At 39.9% G+C, this 15896-nt stretch overlaps 1 protein-coding gene across 3 annotated transcripts in view; it reads right to left on the reverse strand.

Annotated features, from left to right (window-relative positions):
• Nucleotides 1-15896, reverse strand: part of pkn1a (protein kinase N1a) — a 45678-nt gene that overhangs the window by 1285 nt on the left and 28497 nt on the right. For 2 of the 3 annotated variants that reach the window (XM_058640940.1, XM_058640939.1), the window contains exons 4-22: nt 15710-15858; nt 13942-14062; nt 10867-11012; nt 9615-9828; nt 9122-9316; nt 8506-8615; nt 7803-7946; nt 7484-7559; nt 6353-6488; nt 5946-6072; nt 5076-5155; nt 4175-4250; nt 3736-3827; nt 3424-3600; nt 2456-2518; nt 2162-2238; nt 1934-2076; nt 1336-1443; nt 1115-1195 (exon numbers count right to left, since the gene is read on the reverse strand). In XM_058640940.1, coding sequence (XP_058496923.1) covers nt 1115-1195; nt 1336-1443; nt 1934-2076; nt 2162-2238; nt 2456-2518; nt 3424-3600; nt 3736-3827; nt 4175-4250; nt 5076-5155; nt 5946-6072; nt 6353-6488; nt 7484-7559; nt 7803-7946; nt 8506-8615; nt 9122-9316; nt 9615-9828; nt 10867-11012; nt 13942-14062; nt 15710-15858 — 2315 coding nt within the window. The remainder of the gene's footprint in view (nt 1-1114; nt 1196-1335; nt 1444-1933; nt 2077-2161; nt 2239-2455; nt 2519-3423; nt 3601-3735; nt 3828-4174; nt 4251-5075; nt 5156-5945; nt 6073-6352; nt 6489-7483; nt 7560-7802; nt 7947-8505; nt 8616-9121; nt 9317-9614; nt 9829-10866; nt 11013-13941; nt 14063-15709; nt 15859-15896) is intronic. The other variant, XM_058640941.1, reaches the window with a different exon arrangement.

Here is a 15896-nt window from a genome sequence, read left to right on the forward strand (position 1 = left end):
GAGCAAACAAGCACAGAAAGTTCTGAATTTTCAAGTAAATCTTCTTAATCATATTAAACATGTTACTGCTGATGCAAACTGAATATTTCCTGCTGCTACTTCTCATGAAAACACGTCAACACAATAAGTTTTCTTTCCCATTATATTAGCTGATGATTCTCACACATGGCAGGGAGGAATAATATGTAATAAATAATAGATGTGAAAGTTTTAAAAACTGTGTCTCATGGCTGTAACTGAAATGCATGGTGACAGAGGAGACTAGTATAATACAGACATGATGCACACTGACGAGGTAACTAAAGCAACACTCTCGTCTTGACATCTGTCACTTTCCTGTTGAGCCTGAAAGGCTGTACTTTTTTTATTTTAATAGATTTATTGAGAATAATAACAATACAAAATGTCTCTTTATTACAGTTCTTTAGTGTAATTATAGAACACAAACATAAAACATGGGGTGGTTTTTTTTGACAGTGTTTAAAAATAAAAATAAAGAAAAAAGTGGGAGTACTACAAACGGACAAAAATAATACAGACAAGGTTTGGGTAAAATTCAGTCATAGTTTGGGCAGAATTCAAACAAAAGAGCCTTGAAGAGATGAACATTTTCCAATTTTACTCAAATTTTGATTTCTGTAGCCTTAGAGAGAAAGTGATTCTCTCCATTACAAAGATTTGGTAAATTATATCATACCACTTCAGCTAACTCCTCCCAATATTTGTTCTTTTATTTAAGGATATCGAGTGCGGCAGTCCAAACAGAAGTTCATCCCAATGAATTACTAATTCCGACCCAAATATAATGGTTAATTCAGCATATATTTTGTTCCAGAAAGTGGTTACAAACGGGTAGGCTCAGAAGAGGTGGGACAGGCTGTAATTTATAAAACTTTCTTTAGATTTTTTATGATTTTGTGGAGTTTCTATTGGAGTACGTGTTGTGCTGTGAGACGGCTGTTGTTGATATTAGCAAACTGCAACTACTACTGCTTCGGTAACAGTGGGTGGAAGTCAGCCACTGATGTTCACCTGATGCATATGCATCATGTTTAGATTTTCATTTTGCAGGCTATTGTAGGCTAAGTACTAAAACATACTCTTGTGTACTTACTCTGAAAAACGGCTGCTTCTTCACCTCCTCTGCATCTTTCTCACCAGAGCCCAGTCTTCTCTCTGGGTTCCTTCTAAGTAGCTGTTCATGACAACACACCAAGGATAAGAAATTGAACATATTGAGGATGTCAGAGTCAAATAATAAAGTGATGTGTAAGTCGTAAGTGTTTCATGCATTGTATGTGAGTGCAGCCTTTGCCACAACAGTGTTATTCTCACCCTTCTCATGATGCCAATAGCCTCAGTGGAGAGGAATCGTGGGTAACGGACTTCATCATTCACAATGCTGTCAAACACCTCCTCCTCATCGTCTCCTGGGAAAGGAGACTACACACAGAGAAACAAAGAAGTACATTTAAATCCAATACTTTCACAAATCAAGTGTGTAAACTGGTGAAAACAAATGTGATGTATACAGAGATAGTTATATATATTAACACAGAATAACATGCACATCAAAGTATCTACAGACAGTTCATAAAAACATAAATATGAGACATTTGAAATGAAAGAAATTCAGCACATTTAATTATTTGATTTCTATATTTTAATGACAGTCAGCCGGGGTCAACAGCACACAGGATCGTTTTGGCCTCTTATTTAGTTCACTGTTGGGAGCAATTGTGAAACATTTAAAGATGTGAATACAATCGGCTTCATCCTTCATTTGTCCAGATGAACAGTGTCTCAGCTAGAGTTTGTGCTGTGAAAGCACAGCACGACATCTCATCTCACAAGTTTGTGATGTGTGCTCACGCGGACATTCGCTTTGCCCATGGGCAATGTAAGCGGTGTGTGTATGTGAGTAACTTCTTACCTCCCCCACCAACATTTCATAGATGAGGACCCCGAGTCCCCACCAGTCCACTGCTCTAGTGTAAGAGGTATCTGTTAGGACTTCTGGGGCTAAAAACTCTGGCGTCCCGCAGAATGTGCTGGTTCGGTCCCCAAAACCCATTCCTACGGGGGAAGGGGCAGTTTTGGGTGAACACTTTTAATCAAACTGAAGTAAGAAAGCTCATTTGTCAGTGACATGAATATGCACCTTCTTTACACAGTCCAAAATCAGCAATCTTCACATAGCCATCTGTGTCTAGCAGCAGGTTGTCGAGTTTGAGGTCTCTGGAAAAGAGGGAAGGTGAAGATGTGTATATTTCACAAAGCATGAGGAGTTTAGAATAATCAATGATATAATGCGAACAATAATTAAAGTTGCTGTGCATAAATCTCTGTGACTTTTGTTGTTTACGTTATACATACATTATACATCAGGTGTGAAATCTAAATAATGTCAGATTAATTAATTCCTTTGAATTGTTTTAGTGTGGGTTCCACTCACCTGTACACAATCTTATGGTCATGAAGGAACTGAAGCCCAAGGACCACACAGGCTGCATAAAACCTGAAATCAAACCAAAGAGACATAATGACACAGCTAGAGGAAATACAGAAATACGACCGTCTGAGGACACAAACAGCTGCTGTTTCCCAGTTCTGATTCTGCTCTGTGAGTGATGCTGCACTGCAACTCTATCTGTAGAACAAGAATTGCCACAGTACCACTACTACTACTACTAATAGTAGTACCATTGCTGCTGCTGTAGTGAACAGGGACAATTGTGATTGTGTCATATTTTTTTTTTTGGCAAAATAATTTTGACCCCCAGAATCTTGATAGTTCCACTACTTGAAGAGAAACAATTTAAAGTAGCGGTTGCCAAATTACTTCAAAAAGTATTGGAGGTTCTGTTCATTAGTGTTATCTGCAACTCAGGGATTAGAAAAAACTATTTATTTGAATCCTCATATTAGTGCCGTGTCCCATTTTGAGAGGCACTATTCATTTTATTTTATCTTATTACAGCACTAGCTCAGTGAACACTGGGTAGTCAAATGTAAAAAATACTTTTATTTTCTACTCAGCCCGATTATCTCTTAGCGGTTAAGTAAACAACAAAAAACATTTTATCAAAATAAATCACCATCACAATTGAAACCAAATTGACACCCAAGTATGTGACACAGCTGAATTGTGACAAAACCATATTGTGCTAGTCTTAGTCTTAAATGTTAAGTCTTGCTAGGGCTGGAACTACATTAAATATTATTAATTGGAACAAATTAACAAGCTTCTTTGGGGTGTGGCAAGTATTTGAATCATACAATCTTACAATCAATTTCCTTCTATTTACACTAAACAGACCTTTGTAGGAGCTTGGCTGTTTCAAATAGTAACATACAAACTCTTAAAAAGTCTCCATTTAAGATTTTCATCTTCTTATTTACACATGTTCATGCGTTACATACACGGCCCGGGGCTCTGTGAAGACGTCCGTGTGGATGTGCATCATCAGGTCGCCTCCTGCCGTGTACTCCATGACAAAACACACGTGCTCTGGTGTCTGGAAACATGCGAACAGGTTGACCAGGAAAGGATGGTGCGACAAGTTCACGGTCTCAAAGATGCGCTTCTCACACATCAGACTAGAGGAGGGAGCAGAAAAAAAGGTGGAGAGGATTAGATGAATTTACATATAATTAGAAAGTGTTGACTTTGAGACACCCACAGATTGTGGGTATGAGAAATGTTATATGTGATACTGGAGCAAAAACACATACCTTTCCACCTCATCCCGGGAGATGATATCGCCTTTCTTCAGGGCTTTAATGGCGTACGTCGTGCCTGTTGTCTTGTACTCTGACAATAAGACCTAGAGATGCATACAACACAAGCAGCTAAATCTCACTGTGCTTTTCTCTTCATGTACAGAACCTGGGGAGGTGAAACTGTAAAATTGTTGGTTCAATGAGGAGAAACTGTAATGTGTTTAATCTTATTTAGGCATTTCAAAAAAAGACTATTATTATCAAATGGCAGCATGTCAAGTTTACAAATACAGGCAAGATGAACACAAAAATGCTTTTTACACACCTCATATTTATCGTTTTCTGCTAATTGCCTAATAATTAGTCCAAGCTTTCTGGACATGTTTGCGGATTTTGAGTCTAAGATCGCAAATAAAACAATTATTAAAAAGGCCCCTATTGTGAATTTTACCTTTCCAAAGTGTCCCCTGCCCAACACAGCAATCAGTCTGAAGTCCTGGAGGGACAGAGGACCTTTTCTCTGTTTACTAGAGAGAGACAGACACAAAGTCAACAAGATTATATTTGAATGGATTACAAAACACTATACAATCAGATGAACAGATTGGGTAAAAGTAATTGAAAAGATTTAAACATAACAATATAATGAAAATGAATAGGCTAGTAGTATAACAATAATAAGACATGGCGCTATAGCAGCTTAAAGAAACACAGATATTGTTCCTGTTGTTATTAATAAGTAATTGACAAAATAACCACTGTAACATTGACTGAAAGTTGTAGAGTCAAGAATGTACACAGACAGAATTTTTCTAAATTTATATACATACATACATGCTGTAAGTGAGACAAAATATATATATTCATACTGACACACTGTGACCGTAGACTGTACATAAAAATGGACCTAGCCTTCTTGTTTGAAAAGTGAAGCCCAGGAAGCAGGACAGAAGAAGCAGTTAGCCACTTTTCTGTCTGATTGAAAGTCTATGGGAAAATAAGCCTACTTCTCATTTGGTTGATTATGTTAAGTTATTAAGTTAATGGTCTCAATCAATAGTTTCCAGTCTGGTTCAATAGAACATGATGTCAATTATGGGAATTATGTTCCCATTTAGAAGAAAATAAATGCTAGAACACAACACATATGAGCAGGAACCAGCGTGATTGACGGCTATTATCATCCAATAGGTGCCTGTTTGCAGGAAATTCAAGTTCTTGCAACTTGAATTTCAAGTCCTGGTGTCAATCAAGTCAGGAATCTTAAGGTTTCCCAAAGGGAGTTTGTTTTGCAACCGACAGACTACATACATTTTTATTTACAGATTGTGATGTTGTGTGTAGGAGTGTACCTGCTAACAGATGGGGTTTGGACAGGGCACTCTGTGGTGAGGTCTGGGGGGGAGAAAGGCTCAATGACTGGTGGACGGTCCTGATGAGGGGACGAGCAAGGACAGAGACACAGAGGAACATGCAAAGACTGAGATGAGACAGCATGACAAAAGTGAAGACTAGTTTTCACGTCGTCAGCTTGATTGTGACAGACAGAACATTCTCTAATTCGGCTTTAGCCACTGCTCTGTATTTAAAACCTACACGAGCAGCGCTATTATAAGAAATGTCATATGTAATGTGTCTACTGTCACATTACAATATTAACATACAGAACATTAACTATGTGTAATGATGCGGTCCCTTTTCAATCTACAATTTTCAACCTCTTCTATAAACAGTCAGGAGGGCTTATTGGCAGAAATCTAATACAATAACATAGGTTTGTTTGAGTATAATTGCCCTAAGCCTAAACCCGTCGTAGCCTTAGAATAAGCCTCCGATATGTACATTAGGTTTAACTGAAGCCGCCATGTTTCTACAGACAAACCAGCCAGAGCATTTTACATCTTCAAGTGACAGCAGTGAAACAAAATCCTTTTTGGTACACAAAGGCCACAATAGTTGACCATTTGTGTTGACACTCTTTCCCAAGCTAAGACACTTGAAGAAATCCAAGCTTAATTTGACAGGCTGGAAAATTTAGAACAAAGGTGACCTTACTTTATCACCTTAATGACTGACCAATCTGTTGTGCTTTTCTTCACTCATGACAAATTTAAGCTCTTTAATTAATTTCAATCGATGGATTTCGGTGAATTTCCCACGGTAGACCCGATTTGTCACGCACACACACACACACACACACACACACACACACACACACACACCTCCCCCATTTCCCGGGTGTCCTCTGTCTCTGTCCGTCTCACCGGAGTGTGTATGTCCATGTCTCTTTTGTAATCGCCTTTTATTGGGGAGTCGCTGTCCAGACTCAACTTCTCCACTGAGATCTCCCTGCAAAATCCACACCCACAAATACACACAAACAGACCAACACGGCGATGCAGATGAGCCCAATGAACAGACAAGAAGAGAACACAAGGGTTGTTAAGACGTGTAGCAGAGAAAGCATCGCATGCTTTATTCTCTGCCAGGAAACACAAGGAATTAGGATCAAGGAACACGACTGCTGCTGTTTGATAGCAAAGTCTGTCAGACAGCTATCAAACATCAGGCACGGATGCTGTGTGTGTGTGTGTGTGTGTGTGTGTGTGTGTGTGTGCGTGAGCCTCACCCGGAGTTTAGTGTTAGGCTGTGCGCATTGGGACTGTAGGTTCCTGAGTTGTTGACAGTGGGGATGGCGTTTCGGAGCAGCCTCACCCACGTCCCGATGTCCACATTCATTTGACGAGCTCGAAGGAACGCTTTACCTGGAAACACACACACAGGAGTCACAAGTGTGTAAAAGAGTGGATCATCACAATCAATCAATCACTCACACTTACCAAAGAAATATTAAAATAAAAAAAAGGTTTTTGACCAACTTTGAGTCACTTTAGATTTCTTTCCTTAGCATAAATAATATTATGCGAGTTGTGTTTTTCAAGTTATACAAGTCCTGAAATGAGTGGAAATGTAGGGTTAGGAGGTGAAATAAGGTTAATACTATGATATTCGCAAATGTCCCAGTGTAAATAATAATATGGGGCCGGGTACAGTCTAGACAGGTTGCCAGTCCATTGCCGGGCCAACATGCAAAGATGTACAATCATTCACTCTCACACTCACACCTACGGTCAATTTAGTGTTTCCAACTAACCTAATCTCCAATCTGCATGTCTTTGGACTGTGGGGGGGAAGCTGGAGCACCCAGAGAGAACCCATGTGCACATGAGGAGACGTAGCAAACTCCACACAGAAAGGCTCTTGGTCAAAGTTTTTTATTGTGGAGTTTTGCTAAATTAATGTGAGGGTCTCAGGATAAACGGAGCCACCTGCTGTACAAACTGCATCACCCTTGAGGCAAACTTCAAAGCAGCTCATTGACCTTTTCCAGAGATTAATAAAATGCTTCTTCGGCCTTATGTGACTTTGCCCGATTTTAAACACCTCACTTTTTTCATCTTGTTTGACTGACATCATTGTAACTTTGTTTAAATAAATGCTACAATACTACTTTTCATTTATACTCATGTAGAATTAATATTAGTTACCACTAGAGGGTGGTGCCGTTTAAAAATAAAATACAGTGGCCTGAGCCTATAATGATAGTATAAGTGTGCTTTGGCTTCTCATGTTTTTTTAATCATTAATATAGAACCAGTTTGAACACAATTTGCCTGCTCGTGTGGGGCAGAAGAACAGGTGTGACACACTGTTAAATGCCAATTCAGATGATTTGTCTTTGTGCTGTCCTCTTCCTCACCTTGCTGCTTTGAAAATACTTTCTTCTGCCTCTGGAGGCGAGGAACTCTCTCAATCACTGGGTTGAAAAAGGTCACCTGAAAAAAAAAAAACAAGTTCAAACCTAGAACCTTTTCAAGTATGACACATCAAAGCGCTGTTTTTTTCCCGGCACAGGTGTGTATTTACAACACTTGAAACATAAGTGTCATACCATATATGCAGGGAGAACACTTCTGTGTATATCTGTTCTTTTTCTCATTTCTTTTTTTTTGTGTGCAGTCAGTTTATGTTAGAGAGTGAGTGTTTGTGTGTGTGTGTGCGTGCGCTTTGGTGTGTACCTCAGCCAGCAGCAGGCCCTGAGGCTCCAGCTCCAGCTGAACCCTGTGTTTCTGGTTGTCCAAAAACTCCTCCAGTTTCAGGTACTTCAAAGCACACAATGAGCGGTAATCTTTCCAGTAAACTGCGATCTCCATCTCCCTTGACTAAAACACAGACAGACACTGATTCTACGATTCATTCAAAAAGACAAACATAGAAATCCCATTTGAAGCACTTTTACTTTATTCTAAAGGCCCAGTGTGTATAAGTAAGTATGTAAGTAAGTAAGTATAAATGACGTCGAACAGTGAGACTGCTGATTTTAATAAACAGAGGACAACCTAAAGATAATGAGGATGCTCCAGTCACAGCACACACACGTCTGACTTTTTCCATGTCTCTCATATCTCGAAGGACGATATCTCGTTGGCTGTCTATAAAAGCCTCTCTGCATAATCCCTCCCTGCATTGTTGTTCATTCTGCATTTCTTAATTGAAGTCTCCTCATAACCAAAGCTAGTGTTGCTCTTGGGGTCCCCTAACTCACAAAGTACAAATAAAACATTTATCCTAAGGCTACTGAAACCAAACAATTTTAATTTTAAGTGATTATACACTTGAACAAACATACTTATGAGTAGAATTTTCAATTTCTGCAAATAGATGCTTCTAAATGTCACACACTGGACCTTTGGCACTTGCATGCACTCTGTATGTACTAACCCTTTCCAGCTCCACGGTAAAGGTCTGATCCCAGGCCTGTTCTCCCACGGTCTTCCAAGCCGTTTGGCCCACCACTGCATTATCCAGCTTCAGCACGGCACTCACCTCGGCTGCACACACACATATAAACACACATTTTTGCAGTATTACCTCTACATGTAACTTTTGCCAAGAATGAAAACCATGGGATGCTCACAATACAGCACATAATACTATTTGAATATTGATTAATGATTAGAAAAATTATTTACTTCTCTGAAGACAAAGAAGAAAGTGCAAGACCTTAAAATCTCATGAAATTGAGGCAATTGCTGCCGTGTTTTGATTTGTGAGTGTTGAACTACAATGGTCCATCTACAACTCTATCTAATGTAGTTATTATGGGCTGGTTACATTGCCGTGCTGATCAGATGGTGAAACTTTGGCCTTTAAATTGCCTGGGTTTTTTTTTTTTCTCCTCATAATTGATTCTCCGACCAGAATCATTTATTCCATAGTTGTCTGACCCAAACCACTGTTGTCCCCGACCTCACAAACACAAAGTGAATCAAATAACCTTAATTATTTGTAAAGCTGTTTAACTAAAAGTGTCTACAAATAAGATGCACACACTTACATGAGAGTTCATCCATCTTGCTGGGTGTCTTCCCACTCACTGAACCACTCCGTCCATAGAGTCCCTTGCTTCCCCTCATGAAAGACCTTGGGTCTCCGGGGCTGTAGCAGGGCAGCATGACGGCAGTCCCTTTATTGCGACCTGGCACCACCTCCAGTAGCCCCAAAGAGCCCAGCAGCTGCACCTGCAGGGTTCCTGCAGACAGAAGAAAACTACTCAGGTACAGCCACTCAAGACTCAAACACCAGTGGCCCGATAAATAAATCTGTGTTTAGTTCAGTCTATGAAGAAAGACATCATACTCCATTATGCTGCCATTTTAGACCCATAGCCCATGAACACATTAAGTGAAATCTCTTTGCCTTGTGGCTTTTGGGCAGTTAGGGGTCTGTGAGGTATTTGTTTGTATTTAATTCAGTGTGCCTCTACACGAAGTTCCTGTGGGTTAAGCTTGATTGTGTTTGGGCTGTATAGCCTTGTTTGTATAACGTACCAGTGAGGGGTGAGGGTTTGCTGAGGGTGTTGTACTGGTTGTGGAGGTAGGGGGCACCGTGGCGGGTGCTGAAGGCAGGGGATGAGGCCAGGACCAGTTCCTCTTTGATGACGCTGGCCTTGGGGTGGTCTTCTGGCAGCTCCGCTAGACGCTGGTCCAGAGAGTCTCTCAACAGGTCCAACCGCTGAGACGCCTCACTAAGACGGGACTGTGCCTGCACAACATCAACACAGAGTAGGTGTTACACAGGAATTACCGGCGTGATTGGCATCTGAAAAACTTAAAATAAACAATTTTTATCATGTTTAACCAGTCTAAGAACTGTGTTTCCTAACCTGTCCATTTTGTCCATTCATTCTTGTTACTATTAGCCAGGTAATTTACTCTCTGAAATTGATAATTGCTATTTTTTGTTGGATTTGTTGGTTTGTGTTGAATATGTTTTTTTTTTTTTTACTGCTGACTGTAAACCACAAAGCCCCACAGGGATAGTGAAGGTACCATGAGCCTTGAACATCCACTGAGTGGGTAATAAACACTAGTTAGGTGGTCAGTCACTCTCTATCCAATCTCACAGACACATTTTAAAATGAATGCTTTAACGGCTTTATTATTAGTATCTAGTAAAAAGCAAATTTCAGGAACAGCAATAGGTTTGACACAAATACATTTTTTAGACGAGACAAGCAGCAGTTTGAATTCCCGTTTGTAATGTATGTTTGAAAATTAAGAAAATGATATTACGGGTATATTATCCTATATTAACACTTTATTAATTTGTTTAGTGATTAGTTCATTGTTGTGCCTATGTAGATGTTTTTGCCAAATTAGAAGAAATTCACTCATTGTTTTATGTACATATTGTATTTAGGAGCCTGGAATGGACAGGACAAAACTACAGCACAATGCCTCCAGTCACAGCTGTCCGTAGTACAGAGGTACAATAACTGAAGACAGAGGAAATTGTTAGTATGTTCAGTAAGTACAAATAGTTGTTGTACAGACAGTCTCTGAAACTGGCAGAAAAACAGCAGGAGGTAGTAAGAGGTAAAATATGTTTGTCTCAAAGTGAAGGCAACTTAAAAGATAAAACAGCAAGCTGGCATCTGATGTGATACCCCACATGAAGATCAACACGACTTTCATAAGACATAAGCAACGTCTCATTAGTTTGGAAGTATATGCTTTGAAGTGTGTGAGAAAATAACTCTTTGCAGGATATGCGTGTGAACCCGTGTGTGTCCGGTCTAACCTCAGACAGGGCTTTCTTGTCTTGAACTTTGCTGGCCCCCAGAAGCCTGAGCACATTTTTGGCCCCTTCAGCGACAGCATGTTCCACCCTGTAGTGATGCCTCAGCTCTTCAATACGCAGCTCCACCCCGCACATGTCCTGGTTACCTGCAATGGTGGAGTGGACAAAAAACATCACTGTAGACACAAGAGAGTATAATAAACAATGCAAATGAGGCTGTAACCATAGGTGTGATACGTTTTTTTTTGTTACACATGCACCTTTTATTAGTTATATTCCATTGTTTTAAAAGACGTGATTCATTAGCTCAATTATTGTACCATTTTCCTTCTAGAGGCATAACATGTGGATAAAAATGACTTCTCATATCGCAATCACAATTAGATCATTCAGCTCTGATAGTAGCTACATTCTTCCAAAACAGTTGCAAATCCATAAAATATTAAAAAATGGTCAGCCATAACTTTCCCACATTCCCTACAACACAATAACAATGCTTTAAGTTTGTTTTGACTTTTGTTTGGGTGCAATTATTACCAAATTATTACCAAAGTCTCCACATTGTCCAGTATTCAGTTAAGGATGCCTGAGTTTCCCCAGACACTCTCTTATCTCACTGTCCAACTCCTTTAAATATAATCTGTACAGTAAAAATAATTTATACTGACCAGAAGTATGAGTGCATAAACAGATTACAAGGATTGATCATCATCAATGCATTATTACACAATAGTCAAAGAGAGAAAACATCTGGAGGGGGGTAAGCAAGCGGCCTCTTACATCTCTTCAGTGAGCAGCATTAATTTCAACTCCAGCCTCTCTTTCTAAATTGATCCTCCTCTTAGCATACCCTCTTAGTTATGTGCTATGCTAGATCATCTGATCTTCATATCACAATCAGGACAAACAGCCACAGATACCAGTGCAGACATAATATAAATAACTGTGTATTAGTTCATCCTGGCAAGAAAAATGGGCTTAAATTGGAAAGAAATGATTAATTGGTTTACATTTTCATGTTTTCCACTGTAATGTTTTTGTAATGTAAAGACCCGGTGACACTACATAGCTTGAAGTAAAATAAACACAATTAGTCAAAGGTAAAGACCTACTGTCTCACAAAGAACAATAAGGGGTCAGCCTCAGTGCAGTACCCGCAGAGCACAATTACAACCAAGCGTTTAGCTTAATGACACAGAAGCAGACTCTCACAGTGGGCAACGATCACAACAGAGAAGAGGAGAGAGGAGGCGTGAGATAAGGGAGAAGGACAAATAGGATAAATGGCATTCAAAAAAGATGCATTTGACTTTCAAATGTCGGGTATGTGAAGAGGAAGGACGAGTGGTTAAAAAAAAAAAGGCTTTTATGTCTTATGAAGCGTTTAGAGCACTACATGAGATGGGGGCAGAAGGAAAGGAAAGGGGGAGGGTGGGGGCGGAGATGGATATGGATGCTTTTATCTCCTAATAAGGTGTTCTGCCTGGAGTCCAGACCCTCCTAGATGACCTCTCCACCGGGTGTGGTGCCTGGAGACTGTCGGTCTGTGTACACTATACACACAATCCATGTATGTTTTGAATACGAGTGAAAGTTTCAGAGACTATGTAGAACACTGGAATAACGTCATCATTTAGTCGTAGTATAGTAGCCAATATAGGAGCTGTAAGTCACACATTTATGTGGAACTAATCTCAAGAGGCTCTCAGTTGTTAAATTAATCAGACTTAAGATTAAAAAAATAAATAATCAGGGAAAACAACAGTGTATTTGAAGATTCCAGTGTGTTGTGTTTGAGGCATATGTAGCCTGGAAGCACTTTTTTCTTCATAACTCCACACCTTTAGAGTTTTTGCCATCTTCTCCACAAACAGTGCTGTGACTCGTGGCAGTTTTTCACACAGCTGCCTCTAGAAAGACCTAACATTGAACTTTTCTCTTTCTTGTGTAGTAAAATTCCCCATAATCTACAGTATAAATAGCCTTTGTGGAAAATGTGGAAAATCAATACGCTTTCTTAAGCTGCAAAATATTTGCTGGTTCTGTCTGATCTTGTACATCTATAATACTATAAATATCAAGTTACAGAACACAGAGATTGAGGACGGCCTTAAAAAGGCCCTTCCTTCCAAATACCCATTATCTTCTCGGCCTTAAAAGATCCACTTTCCTTGCAGCCATTAGCTCCGCCAGGCTATGACAAGCAGGGTGGACCCAAAGGGAACACACCATCATTAAAATCTGTGTTTTACTTCTACCCCCCTCCCACTGCTCTTTTAGTACTGCCCTTCACCAAACAGCCCAGCTCTTGTGACCACCATAAATGTTTTCCCAGCAGAGGGGCTGTAATGGACCACTGCACTCTCTGTCTTATAGAAACTCAATCACTCGCCCTGAAATGACAATGAGTGCTCCACCACAAAATACTTATGTGTGTGTGACAGAAAGAAGAGAAAGAGAGCATCACATCTGTTTGTTTGACTGGACATGTGACCAGGGCAACACTACCTACAATGGTATTTCACCTCACAAATGTTGCTGCTCTGCCTCTACAAACAGCACATGACACTGTTTGTGTGTGAGACTTTTCAGTGGGTCATTCACAAGCCTCAAGTCACTAAACACACCCATTTCTCCATTTCAACCACAACCACACACACATTTACTGTTGTCATTCTGTGAGTTCTTAAGGACAAACCACTCCTCACAAAGACACACACATGACAGTTAATTGTGTATCACCTCTGAACATCTGTGAGATGACAAATTGCCATGTCCAAGCGAGCGATTACATTGTGTTAGATAAAGTCATGACCGTATTTGTTCTGGGGAGTCATATCATTTCTATGGTTTTATGTGTAGTGCAATATGCAGTATCTCACAGTGCAACTACCTGCTGTACTAAAAATGCAATGCTGTCAAAAAATGTCACTGCTATATCCAAAATTAGCCTCCATGTAGAGTTACCCTTATCGTGCAAGACCATGGTCACAAGCCAGTTTAATAATACAACATTTTAATCTCAGTGCCATCTGTTCATTGTATACACTCATTCAGCCAGCCACTCAGACTTACTCTGTGGGTCACCATTGTGCTCGGTGGCCTGCACAGCCTTACGGATTTGCATGCGAATTATGTCAATCTTGGTTTTACTGTCCTGCAGCATCTGCTGGGCCGTCTGTAACATCTTCTTATCCTTAAAAAACGAAAAGAAAAAAAAACAGAAGCAGAAGAAGAGACAAATTAAATGATGGGAAGCTAAAACAATCAATATTTGAAGTTAATTAATTTGTTGGTTTCGTCAGGAGCAGAAGCATTGAAGCTTAAAGCTCCAGTGCATAACCTCCATCACACCTTGGGCAATTACCAAAACATTGCAGTCTCTATGACTGAAGTTTGTCTTTCCCACCCCTCTTCACTCTCTCATAGAGACAAACACACACAGAGAGAGGAAGAGAGTGAGTGAGTGAGTGGTAGAGAAAGAACTGACACTGTCTTCTGATGTCCTTTGATACATTATGTGTTGCACATCTGTCTTCGTATCAACCCTCCACCTGACTGCAAAATTTCATTGTGCAATTTCGGTTGTATAATGACAAAAATAATTTAGACAAATCATTTATTTCATTTCATTTCATTTCATTTCGAATGTAGCATTACTTGTCCAGTATGCGTCGAGATAACTTAGAGCTGCATGGTGAAGGAAACAGCAGCCGCTGTTATTGGCACATGTAGTCAGGCAGTGAACCAGGGGAGCGCTTGATTTGCTGGTGGAGCATGTATTTTCAATATTGCAAGATTGTGTTTGCGAAAAGCCAAATCGTTGATTATTAAAATACAACTGTGAAGTCCTAAGGAATGTTCAGGTTTATTTTTTGCAGTGCAAAAAGAAACTGGGTCTTTACAGCCATTGCACAACTATATGCCTCGCCTGCTCAATTGTGACAATGCAGGAATAACGCTACAGGCACGAAAACAAAACACTGCTTAACTGAGAGAGAGAGAGATAGAGAGAGAGAGAGTTGTGCAGAGCTCATAGGCTTAATCATCAGTGTGAATTAATTTGACAATGGTTTATATGAAGTGGACCTTTGTTCATATTTAATATTTACCTACTACAGCATTCAGAAAAAAGTGTTTGAATATGTCACATATTGATAAAGTGAATAAGTCTCATAATTATTTTAAGGATATTAGGAACTGGATATGTGAAGCCTCGCTTATTTAGTTTCCGCAAGCCTCTTGTGTTTCACAACAAAGTAGACAGTCAAAATAATTTGGGATTACAGTTCAAACATCTATGTGTTGCAAACAAACTCCCTGAGATGCATTCATTATGCACTGTGCACACATATCAAGTGTGGACATGGCCTTAGGCAGTAAAACACAAAGGGAAGTGGAGGTGTGGGAGCAAGGTGAAGAGGAAAAGTAAAGCAGATACAGCATAAAATGCTGGTGGAAGGGGAAATATGAGGTTACCAGGGGATGGTGTGTATCTGTGTGAAAAGTCATCAGAATGAGAAGGTTGTGGATCATGACACACAAACACAGACACACACACAAACACTGTTGCTTAGCAGCCATCTGATCTGTTCAGGTGTAAGTGTGTGTGTGCTTGTATTTGTTACCTATTTTCAGACATAAACACTGACCTTGTCAGGACCTGAGGAACTGGTCAAGTCTTGAGGTTAGATTTAAATTGAGGTTCGGTTAAAGTTAGGGTTATGCATCAACTGATTATGTCCAAAAAAATTCATGAAAAGTCAATGCAGTGTCCTAAGAAGAATAGATGTGCCAACCTGAGTGTGTGAGTGTTTGTGTGGACAGAATCAAGATCCTGTACCTTGGTACATCCATTGGCATAGATGGGGATCATGTTCTCAACTCCCTGTTTGACTTTAAGCTCAATGTTGAGCTGTCTCTCCAGGGCAGCGATGCGTGCCTTGTGGGCTGACGTTCGACTCTCTGCCCCAGGAGACTGAGGACACTCATCTGAGGAGGGAAGGAAAAGGTTGCAACGATGTAAAAAA

Source organism: Solea solea, chromosome 10, assembly GCF_958295425.1.
Source record: "Solea solea chromosome 10, fSolSol10.1, whole genome shotgun sequence".
NCBI lineage: Eukaryota > Metazoa > Chordata > Actinopteri > Pleuronectiformes > Soleidae > Solea > Solea solea.